General features: G+C 39.2%; 1 protein-coding gene across 1 annotated transcript in view; it reads right to left on the bottom strand.

Annotated features, from left to right (window-relative positions):
- The window catches only part of TRPC3 (transient receptor potential cation channel subfamily C member 3), a 69,779-nt gene extending 50,583 nt beyond the window's left edge, over window positions 1–19,196 (bottom strand). The window contains exon 1 of the mRNA XM_053461414.1: window positions 18,849–19,196. Within this exon, the coding sequence (XP_053317389.1) occupies window positions 18,849–19,054 (206 nt within the window). The 5' untranslated portion in view covers window positions 19,055–19,196. The remainder of the gene's footprint in view (window positions 1–18,848) is intronic.
- Window positions 19,197–19,404: the final 208 nt, after the last annotated feature.

Here is a 19,404-nt window from a genome sequence, read left to right as displayed (position 1 = left end):
CTTCATAATACAATGTTCCAGTCTTTATCTAGGTGTAAATTTATGTTATTCTGCTATTAATATGACATTAAGTATCGTATCTGCCATTATTTTCATCAAAAGCAAATGTACACAATGTTTTAAAAAATATTGCAATTATAATCTTTTATTTTTATATTTACCAACATATTCCACAGGACTGTCTGTTAAATGACATTACCTACAAATATGACATAAGGTGTGGAGGGTCTTGGACACCAAATTCCTTTTGCTGAACACATTTTTTCTTTTAGCTGAATCTTTCTTTTCTGCAATATGATTTGGTAAAACAGCTAATAGGAAATGTTTCCTATTTTTTGCAGTATTGACCTTGGATGCAGTACCTTTAGAAGATATATGAACATGTGCTGCTTTATTGAAAATGATAAATGTATACTTTATATACTTGTGGAATTACCACTTACTTGCAACATCTTTTATTTGGTTCCACTATATCAACTATGATGACCACATCAGACAGTTAGGGCTTTTGTGGACAGGCGGACCGCTTTAGGGAGCCTGTAGTGGTAGCACATAACTTCAAAAAAGCATTTCTTTTTACAAACAGATGCTTCAGATGTAGGTCTTGGGGCTGTACACTCTCAGATTGCAGGTGAGGAGGGACACCCAGTGCTCTATCTGAGCCATAAGTTACTGCCCATAGAGCAACACTATGGAAAAGGAGTTCTAGGCCATTAAGTGGGTGACTGAGACCTTAAAATGCTATCTTTTGGGTAGATCTTACCTTTATAACCAACCATGCTTCTCTAAAGTGGAAGGATAGTAATAAGGACAAAAATGCGAGGGTCACCTGTTGGTTCATTTCTTTACAGCCTTTCAGGTTCTCTGTATAGGGTCATAAAAGAAAGGTCTAAAGGCTGTAAGCCTTGTGCCCAGAGACCCTAAAGAAATTACTGTGTGTAAACCTGTTTTTGATATTTTCTCTGTTTTTGTACTCCATCCGGAGTATCCATACTAGAGAAGACAATTTCTGTTTAGAAGCCGTGCTAAAAGATACAATATCTTATGTATAATAAGCACTATAAAACCTTATCTGGATGGCACCTCACATTATTCCTTCTATTATTATGCCTTCATGATGTTCTATGCCGTCAAACAAGGTTTTGGCACATTTTCATGACAGCATTGAACGGCATGAAGGTTATATATATCCTTAGCCAAACTGATGATAAGGGTGATGTGAGTTGTGGCCCACAAAAGCATGTGCACAAGAAAAGTAAAAGGCTGGCATATTTGCGAAAATGTTTCTTATCTAACCTGTGTTTGTATAGTTTATTATCATTTAACCCTTTGTTTTCTGTGTGCCTACCTTGCCGTATTCTTTGTGCTGCTGTACAGTGAAATGAGTGTGTCCCTGTAATGTTCCCTGTAGATTTTTTAAAAAATACACAAAAATCATATGCATGTAGGGTATTTCTGTAATCTAGAGATGTAGCTGAATACATTTGGTGGGTTTCTTTAAGAAACATGGAAAGTTTGGTGAAAAAAGTAATGAAAACTAACATTACAGCTCCATATGCCAGAAATTGGTGACCAACTGGTTGCTTTATAAGTGCTCCTAGTGAAATACCCAACGGCTCCTAGTGAAATACCCAACGGCTCCTAGTGAAATACCCTGGCTTGTGTACCCAAAAATATATACTTTTGTGAGGAGATTTGGAGCTGATGGGCTGCTAAACAGTCCCAAATAAGACCTAGACCTCACAAAATAAAATGTAAAAATTTCAAGTCTGGATAAGGGTGCAGGCATGTTCCAATTCTTTATATAAAAAACCTATGCCTGTTGGGTTTTTTCAAATTCAGGATTATTCCATTAATATATTTTGTGGTATTTTGGTCAACTGAACTGGTTTAGGGACCATTATCATAGAAAAAATTGAATTATTTAATGGTATAAAAAAAGCTCTATCTAAAAAAACAATATATCATTTGTGTGAGAGCACATCAAATTAAAAAGGAGAATCATGCTTAAGCAAGCAGTGTAAAAAGCTGAAGTCTCAGGTTTTTGGACACAAAGCACCTTCAGTAAAGAAGGGGTTAAAATCACCAGCCTATAATATTCTGGTGGTGCCTCTTTTAAAATACGCTTTACGATACCTTCACTGAAGGTCCTAAAGAACCCTTGTGTGTATACCATTAGGACCGTATTAATCTTAAGTGTTTCCAGTTGCCCTATGACATCTTCTGGTCACTTATCTGATGAGAAAAAGGTTATATATAGATTTTTCTGTGAATCCACCACCTGAACTCCATTATTTTAGATTTATTACACTCAAGCTATCTTATGCAGTTTGTGATGTCCACTTTACAAATACAGAATGCAGACCACCCATATACATTTGTCCATTCCCTGTGTCCTCCAGCAATTTGCCCTACAGACGATTTGTTCAGCCGAAGGCATCTCCTTGTACATGATATACGTATCTCCTGCCAGCTCCAGCTACTGAAACCCCGTGCACTGATGCGGAATGAGCTCCCGTCAATGAGAACATTAATTGTTGCAATGCAGAATGCTTTTTTATAAGTTAAATCAGCTGATCCAGAAACTATAGATGTAGATTAGCCCTTTATTCTGAACAACCTTTTGAACGCACAACTCAACAGAATGCATGAAATAGTATTTAATGAGGCAACTGTTTAACTTCACACAATGGTTACTTTTGTATCTAGAGTGTATGCATGTATGCTAGTCAATTCGTTTGTTATACCCCATACATCATAAAACACTGTGTAAATTATATATATATATAACATACATACATTTACATGGGCACACACAAGTGGAAGACTTGAGCCTTAAGCTACTTTAACCGCAACAGCATCCACTTTCTACCTTTTAATACATTTTCGATCTAGCTAAAATGATTTCCCCTAGGCCTAGTTCACTTATTTTCACTTATTTTGTAGAACAATCCCCTGTGTGGCGCAGAATAAAATGCTTATGCAAAATCTAAATAAACTTTATTTACCTGGTCTGTGTTCCTACTCGCTTGCTCATAGAAGGCCCATGGGGAAATTGTGGTAAACCACGTTGGTTTATACTGAGGTATAGTTTGTTTTTAACAATAAATTTCAGCATCACATCCTACTTTATTTTTAACATTCATATTGAGGCTTTTTATGTAAATCTCATAATGAATTTCCCTCGCTGTATTGACCACTTCTGCTAAAAAGCTTCTCAACTTTAACCCCCTTCTTAGTAAAGTAAGATTTTCTTAAATTACATTTTAGCCTTGAGCCTGTTGGATTTATTGCGTATTTGCTACATATACTGTATGTGTTTTAGCTCTGTTATCTTAGCCCAATCTACTAGACAAAACCCAATGTGTTTTCAATGTGACCTCTCCTGAGAACAGGAATATCTATCTATCTATCTATCTATCTATCATATCATAGGTACTAAACTGTGCAGTGTGGGCTCTGGGAAAAGTAACAAATCAAATTTTAAAAAGAAACACCATTCTCTAAATTACAGAGAGTGACCTTTTTAAATAATTTAAACATCTGAATTTAAACCTACTCTGTGGTCCTAAGAGGAAGTAAGAATTCAATTATTAAACTTTAAGGTCAGTAAATTGTCCTTTGTTTACCCTATATTTGTCTAATATGCATTTGTGTTCTTTTCTTTTGAAGTGCATATTTTTTAAATGTCATATCACAGTTCTTTTTATTTTAAGTGATCTATAATCGGTTTCCCCTGGTACAGTATGAGCCAAGGAGAACAAACCATTTCTTTTTCTCCTTATTTATCAAAACCTATTTTATCATTGAAAATTCCTACACGGCGCTACGGAATCATTCATAGATAAAAAGGGATTATAGAAAATTCAGTACTTTTTTTCAAATCTAGGTTCACAAATAATAAAAAACCACATGGTATTTTCACTTAGTAAATTATTCTTTAATACGATGACTTGTACAGCAAGAAGCTGTGGAGCTTTACAGACAATAAAATATATGGCTTTAACGTATTTGTTTTTGGTCATAACTTTAAATTAAAGTAAAATAGTCATAGAAGCCACTGGAAAAAAAAAAACATTTTTAACATTTAATACTTAATGTATTTTTAAAATAATAAAGTACATACAAAATATAGACATTTCTATTAATAAGGACTACCTCTGTATTAATCTGTGACCATATTATGCGCTTTAGTTGTATTACTGAAGTGATATATGTAAATGAATGCATTAACGAGATATGTTGTATGTATGATAATATATCTTTATCGTCATCGTAATAAGGACAAATATTCATCAATGATTTTTTCCCTTAGTGTCCTGGTGAGTTTTTTGGGAAATGTTTGTAAAAATGTAAACACACAAAATAAAAACACGGAATATAAACTACTTTACTGTAGTAGCATTTAGATAAATATGATTTTAAAATATATTTCTTTTTTTGATATACTGTGTAATCATAGCTGCAGTCATAAATCGATAAAGCTCTTACTATGCTCGGGGCATTACACTTAGAAGGTGATCAATTTACATTTGGCACTACAAAGCAAGACAATCAGAATTGTTTCCAGGCTCCAATTACTTTAGTTTACCTAGAATAAAAAGACAAAATTGCTAGAGATGCTGAAAGCAAATTCCTTTAACTTTGGCCTTAATTACACTTGGCATTATACCAGTATGGATCAATAAGGAAAGGAGTTTAAAAGACAGGAAGAAACAGATCCTGTTATTTTCCTAGCTATTTTATCCCAACCGATTTGCATGTTTATTTAGGAAGTTATAGTGCTTCTTAAAAACTCTAATACAGGGGTGCACAGCATTTTCTGAATAGATACAGACCTCTGTCAACGCTCTTCTGTACCTTTTATGACAGTAGGCTTAGGATATCATTTCATATTCTATATTCTAGCACTCTGTAGAAACAATATCTCTTTCTTGCCTATACGGTTTTAAAAATGCAGGCAAGTTAATATATATATATATATATATATACACATACATGATGTAGGCTGATGTACACTACCATGCCTAAAAATCCAAAAAAAAAAAAACAACTTTCTATTTTTCACACCAATCTCTGCTGATTATACAAGGTGTGCGTGATGTGACTAAGTAACACATGATTATTATTATTTATTGATTTATATAGGACCCTCATTTTCTGTTGCACCGTACAACCGTAAACAGGGCATACCATAATAGTTTAGACGTATAGAAAGAATACATGATGAATTGAGGTTATGATCAAGAAGATTTGTCCCATGATGTAAGCATGATTTAATTTTAAATTGTCCTGTCTTGCTATCTGATTTTACATGACCAGATGGCTCCTTTTAAACAAAGAAATTCAAATAAAATATACCATGTGGTCTTTTGTTATCCACTGTCCATGTGTCCTTGTCAAAGGGGAAACCTGCTGAACCTAATCTGAGGCCTAGACCGATAGGCTCTAACTAACCCATCTGTACAAGGTCACCACAGGTCCTTTTCATATTATATTTAGAGATTACATTTACTGATTTATGAAATTTAGTGTTCTAGGGACAGACGTTTGAGTGTACCTAGTTTGGTATTTAATTATATTTTTAGCTAAAAACAAATATCAGTTATGAAGGAAGATAAATATCTTTATTAACCTTGACAAACATGCATTGTTACAATTGAATATTAATACATATGTAGCTAAACACTTAAGGGTGTGAATAGTATCAATGAAACAGTTATCTTAATATAATAATAATTTCTAAAAGAAAGGAGTCAAGAAGATTAATCTATATTGATTTAATATACAGAATATTGTTTAGAGACTAGATACATTTCTAAATAATACAAGAATTGTCCTGCTAGTGCAATCATGCTCTTAATTATCAGCCAACCCAAGAGGCACTAGGCACCATATATGCTTCTTAGGGGTGAATCAAGGTCACCTGGGGCCCCTCCAGAATAATTATATATATATATATATATATATATATATATATATATATATCATTTATAAAATACATACTATATTTACTTGATTATAAAATGACCCTATAAAATCTTGTATACTCATCAGACAGTGGCTCCGAGATGAGTAGCACATCTTTTTCCATGTCCCATGATGCTCAGTCAACCTTAAGGCAGCCTTAGAATCACAGAATATTTAGTCTGCAAAGATCTGACCCTGTCTGAACCAACTCCTCTCCTCTCAGCTGCTATATAGGATTGTCGGCGCAGATCTGAGGTCTGAATAAAAGACAACCTCGATTATAAGACAAGGTCTTTTTTCAGATAACCTTTTCCGGATCTGGTTTTACAGTCGAGCAGATACAGTATACGTTTATACACAGATCATACATTGGCAAGCCATTGGCTGCTTAATGTAGCTTAATTACTACACTGCCTTTCTACAGTTCTTTTATTTTTTATTCAGAGACAGCACAACTTATCCTCGGACTGGAAAGCTCCAGACAATATCATATCCAGGAATCATGCAAAGCTCCCCCCCAAAACTGCATGCCAGTTAAACAAATGTCCTCATGTAAAAAAAAGCTGCCATCAGGCAAGATAGCTTAAAAATATTTTTTTTATTTATGTCATGGAAGCTGCTCTGGCCCTACACCGATATACAGAGACACAAAAACGCATAACGCTGTCAGGACTTCCCTGAGACCCAGAAACCGTCTGGCTGCATCCTCTGCTCCCCCTCTGGCTGCTGCTTCTTCCCCTAAATAATGTTTGTGACATCATCAGTCTGCGCCCCACATCCCTGATGATACCCTATCTTGGTTTACCCCTCAGATTCGCTCCAGTAGTGTTCTGTCCCGTTCTCTAGTTTATTTTTACTGGCCGTGACCATCATATTGAGCAGAGCTATACAATGTACAAACTGGGGGATCCTCACACATTAACCATGACTCTTGCCTTTCAGTGAGCCGGGCCACTGACTGCAACATGCGACTTAAAACGAATCTTCATACAGGCTGATCATGACACATGGAAGAAGGAAGCATAATGCTGACATTATTAAAGCACACAATAGAGTCTGTCTGTGTCTCTGTAAATCCAACTGCAGCAGCAGAGGGCCCCAATGTACCAAGTGGGTCCCCATCTGGGCTCCCACATCACCCAGCACAAGAAGTATTGTATGCATGCTGTGCAGTGCAAACACATACATAAATTACACTGCGGCAAGTGGAGACCCCTTAATACGCTCCTTATACATAGTCTTCCCCTACTAAATGGCTGGGCTACTCATCTTTCACAATCATGGTAGTTATAATTAATCAGGCCTCTCAATACCCCCCATTAAGACCACTAGGTACAATTATCAAATACAACTAACAGATCACCACATACAACAGTTATATAGGGTACAGTCAGGCCAAAACCGTCGGGTGTAAATTACGCCAGACCCTCTATTATGTGCTTGCTACACAGCATACATTGTACCTCCTATTACCGTATGTCTGTATCCAAGCCCCCGTATTATCTATTTTGTTGAAATTAAGAGCTTTGCTCACTTCCGAGGTGTTGTAGCCTTGCTAAATTCCTTGCATAAAAGAGAGTGTCATTACAAATAATGTAACCAATGAATATAATAGTCAGGCATTATCCTCCATAATTGAATTCTATCATTTCCTTTTTACTAAGATTATTTCCCTAAATAAATATTAACATTTCTCTGATATATGTCATGCATAAAAACATATATTTTGGTGCAGGTTAAAAACATTTAATATGACTATAATTGAATTCTTGTCTGAAGGCATCACAGATGCAAATGTCATTACTTTTTTGGGGATTTTTTAAAATTAGACTTAGTCCCCTGAAGCCCAGAGTTGAGGGAGAATTGCATTGCATTGTGCTACTGTTATAGGGAAATTCACAGGAGTGGATACTGTGATCTTTTTATGATTAAATATGATCGGCCCCCCAATTTAATTATCTCTGTAATGGAACCCAGAACAAAACCTAAAGGACAGGGACAACAAATGGTCAATTTTCATATTTTGTAGCCATGATTATGAAATTAATATACACTTCAAAACCATGACACTCCTGTGACATGACACATGGATTTCATAGGCTTAAGATGCTTATACCCATGTTATTTATTAACCCTCCTAGACACTTACAGGGTATACACAGAGGGAGATGAACTTGATGGATTACCCACCAGAATACTTTAAAAAGATGCGGTAAAATTACCATTTCAATTATAGTCTCTTTCTAACATTAAATCACAATGTAAATTTTTTTTTTAATTATATTAATTTACTCACTATTTTTATTCACAGTTTAGGACCTAAAATCCCTTGACTAATTATTGAGCAAAAATCTCCAAAACCTAGTGCCTACTTGAGCTTCCCAAAGCTCCACAAACCTATTTCTCTGGTCGATGCATGCAGTGCCCCTCTTGTTTCAGGGAACCCACTTACACAGGATAAGTAGTATTAACGCCATCAACAGTGTGCATAAAATTTCCCGCATCTGTTGCCTGCATCATAATTTCCTACTGGATTTAGAAATCCCAGCATGGATTCCACAATTAAGTAATTTCTCTCTCAATACACCTTCCCAGGGACACATTCATATACATGATTTATGTAGCACCTGTGCACAAAATCAAAACTAAATTTGTATAAGTTAAAATGGATTTTTGAATCTCTTGCGATGGAGAGTTCCAACAACCGCCCTTATATCACAGTTGTGACCAGTTTCAGCCATTTGCCCAATACATGGGCAAATACAATTCTCACAACCATCCACATGTAAGACCCAAATCAGAACTGCGCATGCATACAAAAGGAGCCCAGCATTCTGTGGCTGCCCAGGCATTGCATGTGAATCGTGCTGCAGCAACTTAGAGACTCCCATGCAAGTTTGCACCTATGTAAGATGTCTTTTTCCTCTACACATAATGCACCCAGTTCTATGACACCCTTTTATTGCAGTCCAGAAAACTGAAGAATATTCTTGCACCCCATACTTTTTTTCCCACACCTTTCATGTTCAAGTTTTAATGCAAATTTTAGATGCTTATGTGTTTTTAGTAGTAAGTAGTTTCTATTAGTAGCAGTTGACCAAGAGTTTGAGTCCATCTTTGACCCATATGTGTACATTTGTTCTACCTGTATTTCTACCTGTAACTGATGGATGCACATCCCTTTTAAAACTCAACCCTAAAAAAAAAAAAATACAGTAGGATTCCAAATGAAAACATAATTTCTGGAGGATAAGAATACATAAGAGCCCCGCAAATTGAATAGATACTACCCTATATGTGTGTGTGTGTGTGTATATATATATATATATATATATATATATATGTGTGTGTGTGTATTGTGATCCTGCACCCACACAGGGTACCAAACAGCACGGTCCTCTAGGGTATTAACGCCACATCTCAATTAGGTAATCACCCACGATTTATTTGTAGTCCACGTATGAAGATATTTACAGGATTATATAGAACACAAATTCTCTACAAACAAAAGCCTAGCTCGTCTGAGCGCTTACTAACATAACTCCCCTCACTACACAGGGTCTAAAACTAAACAAAACATAATCCCACCAACCTTTTTGATGGTCTCTCTTGTGCAAAACAAGCCCTGCTGCTTCCAAACAAACTCTCTCTCTTCTGTCCAACAGGTCAGGTTATATTGCAGCCAGTGCAGCTAATTACCTGCAGCTGACCAGTGCATTGGAGTCAGCTTAACCCCTTCGCGACCTTTGCCGGTTCAGGACCGTCATGACAAGAAGGTCACTAAATGACCTTTGACGGTCCTGAACCGTCAAAAAGTTAAATAAGCTTAGAAAGTGATCAAGGAAGAAAGCCCATCTTGTCCTGAAAAAAACAATATATAACTTATGTGGGTACACTAAATGGGTGAGGAGAAAATTACACCTGAACACAAGCACCACAAAAGTGTCAAAACAGCCTCGGTCCCACAGGGTAGAAAACGAAAAATGAGCCCGGTCCTTAAGGGGTTAAACTCCTGGCCTGGATCCTGGGTCAGTCCAGGTGCATGTAAACTGCGGGGCAGAGCACCCGCCTGCCCTATATGTCATAGAAAACCCTGCAAAATCGAGGGGGAATGTATACCCCTTCCACAACAACACCCCGCACCTTGTTACATATCCTCCCCCCCAGCTCAGACCCATCGGGGCGAGCGGCCTTGGACCACAAACAGTGAACTCGGGAGAGGCCATCCACATTACCCTGGGCAGTACCAGCCCTGTGAACCATAGTAAACTGGAATGGCTGGAGACTAAGGAACCACCTGGTAACCCTGGCATTCTTTTCCTTGTTCTGCCTCATCCAGGTTAAAGGTGCATGGTCAGTAATCAGTGTAAACCTTCGACCCAACAGATAATACCTCAAGGACTCTAGTGCCCACTTAACAGCCAGGCATTCTTTCTCAACCACTGAGTACCTCTGTTCATGAGGATTTAACTTCCGACTTAGATACATGACTGGATGTTCCTCTCCATCATGTGCTTGAGAAAGAACCGCGCCCAGGCCAACATCAGACGCATCGGTCTGTACAATGAATTGTTTAGAAAAATCCGGAGCTACCAATACGGGGTCAGAACACAATGCCTCTTTCAAGACCTGAAAGGCATGTTCTGCTTCTGGGGTCCACTTAACCATAACCGGGCCTTTAGCTTTTGTGAGCTCAGTCAACGGGGCAGTAATGGTGGCAAAGTCAGGGATGAACCTGCGATAATAGCCAGTTAAGCCCAAGAATGCCCTTACTTGTTTCTTTGTTACAGGGCGTGGCCAATTGGAGATGGCTGCTACCTTGCTCTGTTGTGGTTTAAGGAGCCCCCGCCCTATTGTATAACCCAGATATTTAGCCTCTTCTAAGCCTAAAGAGCACTTAGGCAGTCAGTCAAACCGGCAGCCCGTATACTATCCACTACCGCCTGAACCTTCATCAGATGTGTTTCCCAGTCCACACTGTGAATCACTACATCGTCCAGATAGGCAGCTGCATACTCTCTATGGGGCCTAAGTATCCTATCCATCATACGCTGGAAGGTGGCTGGGGCACCATGCAAACCAAACGGTAACACATTGTATTGGAACAACCCCTCAGGGGTAGAAAAAGCAGTCTTTTCCTTTGCTCTCTCTGTCAAGGGAACCTGCCAATATCCTTTGGTCAAGTCCAATGTACTCAGATACCTAGCTTTACCCAACCTCTCTATGAGCTCATCCACCCGAGGCATAGGATAGGCATCAAACTTGGAGATATTGTTTAATTTACGGAAGTCATTACAGAAGCGTATTTCTCCATTTGGTTTAGGCACTAACACAATTGGGTTACTCCACTCGCTTTGTGACACTTCAATCACCCCTAGTTTTAGCATCTTTTTTATCTCTGCACTAACCGCTTCACGTCTAGCCTCGGGTATTCTGTAGGGCTTCAGATTGATTTTCTTTCCGGGTTCGGTGATAATATCATGTTTTATTATGTGTGTTTTTCCTGGTACTGGGGAAAACGCATCTCTATTTTTTAGCACAAACTCTCTGACTTCCTGTTTCTGATGAGAGGCAAGAGTGTCAGCAATGTACACCTCTGGTTCTTTCCCACAAGCAACATGAGTGGGTTGCCCTTTGGTCATGGTGAAGACCTCTCGCTCTACCCATGGCTTCAATAAATTCACATGGTAGATCTGTTCTGCCTTCCTCCTACCCGGCTGTCTTACTTTATAATTAACCTCACCGACACGCTCAATAATTTCATATGGTCCTTGCCAGCTGGCTAGGAACTTGCTTTCAACTGTAGGGATAAGAAGCAATACCCGGTCCCCCGGTTTATAGATGCGAAGCCTTGCATTCCTGTTATAACTGACTTGTTGGGCCCTCTGGGCTTTTAACATGTTCTCCTTCATTATGGGCATTATAGCTTCCATACGCTCCTGCATTTGAGCATCATGTTCTATAACACTACGGTGAGGGGTATGCTCTTGTTCCCATGTTTCCTTGGCAATATCTAAAATACCTCTGGGGTGTCTGCCATATAATAATTCGAAGGGTGAAAACCCAGTGGAAGCTTGTGGGACTTCTCTAATAGAAAACATAAGATATGGTAAGAGATAATCCCAGTTCTTACCGTCTTTGTCTACCACTTTGCGTAGCATGGCCTTTAATGTTTTATTAAACCTCTCTACCAGTCTGTCCGTTTGAGGATGGTATACTGAGGTTTTTAGCTGTTTAATTTTGAGCAGCTTACATAGCTCGGTCATAATCCTTGACATAAAAGGAGTTCCCTGGTCTGTGAGAACCTCTTTTGGTATACCCGTCCTGCTGAACATCATCATTAACTCCCTTGCAATACTCTTAGAGGAGGCATTCCCTAGGGGAACTGCCTCAGGATAACACGTGGCATAATCAACAACAACTAAAATGTATTGATGTCCCCTAGCTGACTTAAGCAGAGGCCCTATCAGGTCCATTGCAATTCGTTCAAAAGGGACCTCGATAACAGGAAGGGGTACCAGTGGGCTGCGGAAACCTTTGTGCGGTGCCTTTAATTGACATTCGGGGCAGGATTTGCAATACCTCTCTATTGCAGCGTATATACCTGGCCAATAAAACCGGGTCAGAACCCTCTCTCTGGTCTTCTCAAATCCCAGGTGCCCACCTAGCACATGTCTATGGGCCAGTTTTAACACCGTGTGTCTATACGATTGTGGGACCAGCAACTGTTCCATCTCCTCTTCCCCTTTCTTCTCTACCCGGTAAAGCAGGTTATGTTTTACTTTGAAATAAGGAGAACTTAAGTGCTTGTCAGGGTTTACAATGGTATCCTCCATGACTTGCACATTCTCTCTAGCTGCTGTCAGGGTTGTATCCTCCCATTGGGCAGCTCGGAAATTTCCAGGGTGGACTCCCAGATCCTGAAACTCTACTTGTGCTAAGGGGGCCTCATTATGGGGAGGTTCTACTTCATTACCCAGGCACACTACTGGTGACTCTTGTTCCTTGCATGGCTCCCAATCAATACTGGAGAAAGGAAAAACATTATCCATTCCTTCTTCCTCATGGGTTTCCTCAGAGCACGTTACCTGAGGAACTGAGGGTTTTCCTGTTATGTTGCGGAAATGGGGGAAGTCCCTCCCTAATACTACATCGTAGGGCAACAGAGGTACCACCCCTACCTGCCATTTGACCTTTCCTACATCCGTGACAATATCAACCTCTGCCGTGGGGTATGAGTGGGTGTCACCATGTATACCGTATTTATCGGCGTATAACACGCACTTTTTTAACTAAAATATGAAGCTGAAACCCTACCTGCGTGTTATACGCCGATAAATCCTAGAGCCAGTGGCGGAACTACCGGGGTCGCAACTGCGACCGGGCCCTGGAGTTCTGCCAGTCAGGGGGGCCCAAGGGGTGCCGAGCGGTTGCTGAAGACGACCGCTCGGCAACTCTCGGGCCCCCCTGACTGACAGAAATCCAGGACTCCTCTGCTGGCGGCCGCCGCCTGCCTCAGCCGCCTGCCGCCTGCCTCAGCCGCCGCCTGCCGCCTGCCTCAGCCTCAGCCGCCGCCGCCTGCCTCAGCCGCCGCCGCCTGCCTCAGCCTCAGCAGCAGCCGCCGCCCCATTCTCCCTGGGGTTATCGAATACATTGCACTGCAGTATTTTGTGGGAAATGTACATGTTATCCACCACCATGCCCTGTTCCCTGTCACAATATATATATATATATAAATGTACTTTGCCTACAGATTCACAGTTGGTTTAAACTAGAAGAAACATTTAACATTTGCCGTTTCAGTTATCAGTTAGAATACAGATTTGTCAAGTCAGGGTAGATTTATAAAAGAAGTACAACTGCTGGGAAATGCTGCTATTCAGAACCCTGAGAGGTTTTTAATCCCCTGGCATCTAAATGTGAGTGTTACAGAATCTACACAAAATAACAATATATCCTATCACAATGCTGTTTTCTCCCGAGTCCCACACAGTTCACAATACATTAACCTACTTTTTCCATCTTTCTGATTAGCATGCACAAATCTGTAGAGTAAATTATTTCTGCAAGGGACTGGTGTGCAGGGGGGGGGTTATATAAAATGCATCATTGATAAATTTAGGATCAACTATGTAACTATGAAATACAAATGATTTGGTACTTCAATAGAAGTGAACATCAGCTTCCGTCGAATGCATTTCTTTGTTACTGAGCAATCCCTATTAAAAGGTCAGTCACTCCACTTCTTCAGGAATCAGTGAATAACATGATGTTTGCGCTTCGGTCTCCCTGAAAACCAAGCAGTGCTTTACAGGGAAACGATGTTCCTTTTACTTTTTGGTTAACTGTATCCTGTATCAGCCACAAACGTTTTGGTTTCCCCATAGCTGGGGCACCCAGTGGTGTGTGACGTCAACAATGGGTCGGCCCATTGTAAGTGGTTGGAATTTTAACATCGTAGCACAATGCATCGGCAGTATGGGGGCAGCAGCTTAACATCACAACTCGCATCTCTCTTGTCTGTGCACAGCACCCAAATTTGGAATTGCAAATACGTTGTTGCCAGTAGACTTGGGTGTCGGTGGAAGAATCACGTTCATTGGGGGGGGGTCTTCATATTCGACAAAATTCGTCCGTCACCGTCTTCGGTTCGGGCGAAATTCGTCCAACATTTTCTTTTTCAGAAATCCCATTTGTTAATGGAAACAAGAGATAAACACACAAATGGAAAGATTCTCCTCCTGTTAGTGTACTTACAATGGTGGCCGCCGCGACGAAAGAATGAACGAAGATTTCGTATTGCGCACATTCATTTATTTCGTCCAATATTGCATTCCTTCATTTGTTGTTCGGACGAATGGCCGAAACAGTAAAATTTTGCACGGAAATGCATTTGTATGAAAACCGGGCGATCCAGAAAAAAAGTCTGTTTTTTAGAAAATGTTGGCACCACTTTGGGACATTTGATAGCTTTGTAGTCAGGCAGGAGAGTTATTGGACATTTTGCCATTAATGAACCCAATGGCATACCACCCTTTTATCCTACCATCAGCATTGGAGTGACTAGGCCATATACAAATGGAGGGTGCTAAAGCCCCAAAAAAGTGATGTTGAGGGTCAATATTTTACTAAATTTAGATATGGCTATTCCATCAACTGGCACTGCACAATATAATGGGACGTGAAAAAAGGCAGCTGTAGAGTGTATGTATTTTGTTTTATGCAGTGATGCCTATGAGAGTTTTGCTAATAAAAAAATACATTAGTTGATATTTTATTCAAAGAAATAATTAATATGTGCATCAACATACTTACTAAAAAAAGAATATTTGCCTTTGATTTAAAAAGTCATTTTTCAGATCTTTTTTCCCCTCGTATTTGTGTTGAGTTATTGGTCCCAAGATGATCTAATTAACTCAAGTATTCAAGCTACGGTTAATGGGTACAGGATGCAACAGGCAATGTTTTTTTGTAATTAGAGAAGGTACCGGAGTTTGCAAAGAATCAGCATGAAGTCAACGGTCAAGTGTGAGTGTTTGATTCACATTCGGAACCTCATTTTTACAAATTCGTGTCTTTGAAAATACATTTATTTAAGGCAGTGTACCAGCCTTTTCTACAGTGCTTTGATGATGACTAGACAAGGCAGCTTTGAAGAAATACCCAATACAGAAAATTTTGTTAATTTCGGACAGGATATATCTACGGCTCTTAAAGGTCAGGTTGGACGTTATATTTAAGCTGCTATGTGGGCATACATACACACATAATGTGTATGTATTTAAATACAAGTGAAGCTTTATACCAGGTAGGTTTTAAGAGTTATACAATCTACACCCCAAGGGGAAATAATTGTATATAAGAAGGAATAAGATGTAATTTATCACTGTTGGTTATGATCTGAATAATGAGAAAGAAAAGTTTTGATGGGATATGTGAATGCAGACTTGTTCTATCAGCAAAGATTAAAAGTGAATGCTGCAAAAACACATTTATACATCTTCTGTAACATGTGTGATGTAGCTGGCTGGCAACTTCAAGAGACCAGACGATCAAGTGATGGTCAACCTTTTCATACTGTGACCAACTTTCACCCAGCCTGCGGAGATCCTTTGCCAGGTGACTTGTGCTTTAAAAACATAGAAATATACCCTACAGACCTTAATAAATCCTTGGTATTGTCTCAGATTTAGGATAGCTGTATGCATACCACACGCATGTTTAAATTATTTTTCTGTATTAGTCTCTACCACTTGCGATGGGAGACTGCTCCATTTCCTGTGTCTACCACTATCTCTTTTCAGTGAAACAAGTTAACTGGGCAGTCTACTGTGACATGTTGTAGTACAGATTGCTCTAGTACTCCCAGCTCCACACCATCCTACATAAATGAATCAAGATCTCTTAAACATCAACCAATCCTCAATACTTTATTCAACAACCTTGGGACTGCACCTGCTACCTATGGCAGATGTTTAGATTTTATAATAAGTTTAACTATTTTGAAGGTTCATGTTTATAAATATTTAGTAAGCAATACTAGAAAACAAATCCTAACAGTGATGAGGATTCTGGAAACTCAGTGATGTATAGTCAAGTTTGACAGTGCAGTCCAGCAGGGGGCGCTACAGTAAGCTTACATAAACTTCAAACAACATATTATACAATATATTTAATAAGTAACTACTTCATTAGACATAAAGGCACTAACTATGACACATTCCAGGCTTCTGCTATCTATTTTATCTGTGTTTAAAATAACCAGTGCCTGTTCCTATTGCTGATTACAGAAATGTGTGTAATTGCCACTGTAAAGGTTGCTGAAATATAGTTTGTGTGCAGTTGCTATTACATTTCTGGGGAAACATTTAGAGGTTATTAAAACATGGTATATAGCTTGGGTCTTTTAGAAAGGGCTGGTGAGATTTTATAGAAAAAGGGAAAAGATGATTTACAGAATGGCGCAAGAGAATAAAAATGACACCCCTGCAAATACAATTACATCTAAACTCCCCAGGGTATTTCATAAAGAACATAGTTTGGAAATAAACCTATGGGCCTCCTGTTGTCAGTCTATAGTACTTTCCACATGTGATTAGACAGAGGAATCCTTAAAACCTGGCCTGCTGATGTTTTGTAAGAGCACACATGAACAATCACATACTACAACACTATGGAATAAGCTTCTTCTATACAAACCAATCAATATAACAATAATATAATAATAATAATAATAATAATAATAATAATATTAAAAGCTTGGGAAAAGAAAGGTGAGGAATAATAGATAAAATGATTAATGCATGTATGGATACATGATATATATATATATATATGTATATATATATATATATATATATATATATACAGATAAATGTATGCTTAATTCATTGATAAATTAGATAGAAAAGATAGAATATACAACGTGAGAAATAACAGAGTGGAATAATAGGTATATGGCCAATAAAAAGATGCAGATGTAGTATCACTGCTTAAAAAGAGAATCCAAAGTAATAATATTTCTATCTATGTGCTTCACAGCTGTGTTTCCTCTACGGTGTGTTTCAGTTAAGAGAGCTATAGCTGAGATGTATGATTTGCAGAATTGCAATGGACATCTAATGAGACAAATACTCCTCTTTCCATTATATCAACTCAGAAAGAGGACATGTGATATGGTAGGTAGCTGGGAATCTCCAGGATCTGCTCAGAGAAGATATTCTAAAGCTAATTTCTGCAAAAATCAGTATGATCCCTGAGATTGTCCTCCAGAAGTCTGGTACAGGGAGAACTACCATCACATTGACCAACACAGTCACCTCTGTGAGAGGGGAACCTTTCATGCATTTTAATGTACCTGGATACACTATTATTCTGCTCAGCTCTCTCTGATGTCATATGTCTGTCTTATGACCATTCATACGTATTAGCCTGACCTCTGTCACTTCCTAGATATAGTAGAACATGTATAAGCAATAATAATAATAATAATAATAATAATAATAATAATAATATGACTGTCACCAGGTAGGCTTATATGAATACACCGTGCTGGAAACGTATAGTGAGGCAACATATACAATCACGTGACACCTAATGTGGATTTTAGCCTATAGAACATTATAAATAATAAAAAAAAATGTTCATTGACAAATCCTGCCATTGATTAAATAAGGCTGATTTACTTGTGGACATTTTGTCATTTTCCGATCCCTCTAGGGCTATTAAGACATTGAAATAGAATCACGAAAGTTCACAGCTACTGTTAGAACACCAGAGAGAAAACGACAAACATACACAACATTTCCTATATCATAGAGCTTGCCATTTAACCCCTTGTGTGTCAAAGTAACCAAGGAAATCAGTGCATTCCTCACCTTCCGGCACTCGAAGTGTTAAAGCAGGTACTGAATTGGAAGGCATACTTCACAGCACTTAATGAATTATTAAGCTTGGGTTTGTAATATCGTTTTAACCCTCTGCACGCCCCTACAAATTTAAAATAAAGAGGATATCCAACCCTTCCTAATTCATGTCCACTACAACTCTCAGCATGCTTGGCTGGGTTGGGGTCGTGTTTGGGAGGTTGTTGTTCTTGAACATAGGGTTAAACTATTTAGCTGCTTGTGAAAGACACAAAGTTCCCAGGCTACCTGGGTGCACCAGTTTTATTAAATGCCATTTATCAGTCAGTAGCCAATAAAATACGAAGAGTTACGGCATGCAATGGGTTAACGTGCTAGTGTCTCTAATGGGCTGCTGGCTGTAACAGCCATTTGTAGGGTAAGTTAACTTCAAAGCACAGCATTGCTTAGTGGGGAGCCCCAGTAATGATAGTCACACAAACACACAACACACTTGTAGCAGTGTATACTCACAAAGAGTGAAAGTGGTAGCTGTCACTGTGAGATCCCCCAGCCATAAAGGAACTGCTCTCAGCAGGCAGAACCAGGACCCCCCTGGGTTGGGGCAGCGGAGCCCACTGCCCCCCGTTTTTTGCCAGCCATCCTCCACGCTCGCCCAAGTCCGGAAAGCTGACCCTGGCAGTGGGCAGCTCCTTGCATTTTCTGCCCTTAGTGGACATACAGGAATCCACGGGACGGATACAGCCACCTAATCCAAAGCAGGGCAAGGCTTGAAAGAGATGTAAGTGTGCCAAGGGTGTACTCGGCGCTGGCACGGAGGCAGGCAGTGTGTACAGTAGGGTAACCAGAATGGATGCAATGGCAAATAGAGTGTGAGTGAGAAACAAATGCAGGACCAGTAGCAGCTGCTCCTCTGCTTCTCTCCTCCCTTCTTACAGTCCTCCTCCCCCCACTTATTTTTCTCACCCCTTCCCTTTCTGCCTGTCGTTTTCTCTTACTTAGCCATCAATTGTGTTCCTGCCTGGACCACATCATTACTCAGTGACAAGACAAAGTCACCCAGCACAGG

This window comes from Spea bombifrons, chromosome 1 (genome assembly GCF_027358695.1).
Source record: "Spea bombifrons isolate aSpeBom1 chromosome 1, aSpeBom1.2.pri, whole genome shotgun sequence".
In the NCBI taxonomy this organism is placed as follows: domain Eukaryota; kingdom Metazoa; phylum Chordata; class Amphibia; order Anura; family Pelobatidae; genus Spea; species Spea bombifrons.
This window is presented reverse-complemented; position numbering and strand designations above follow the sequence as displayed.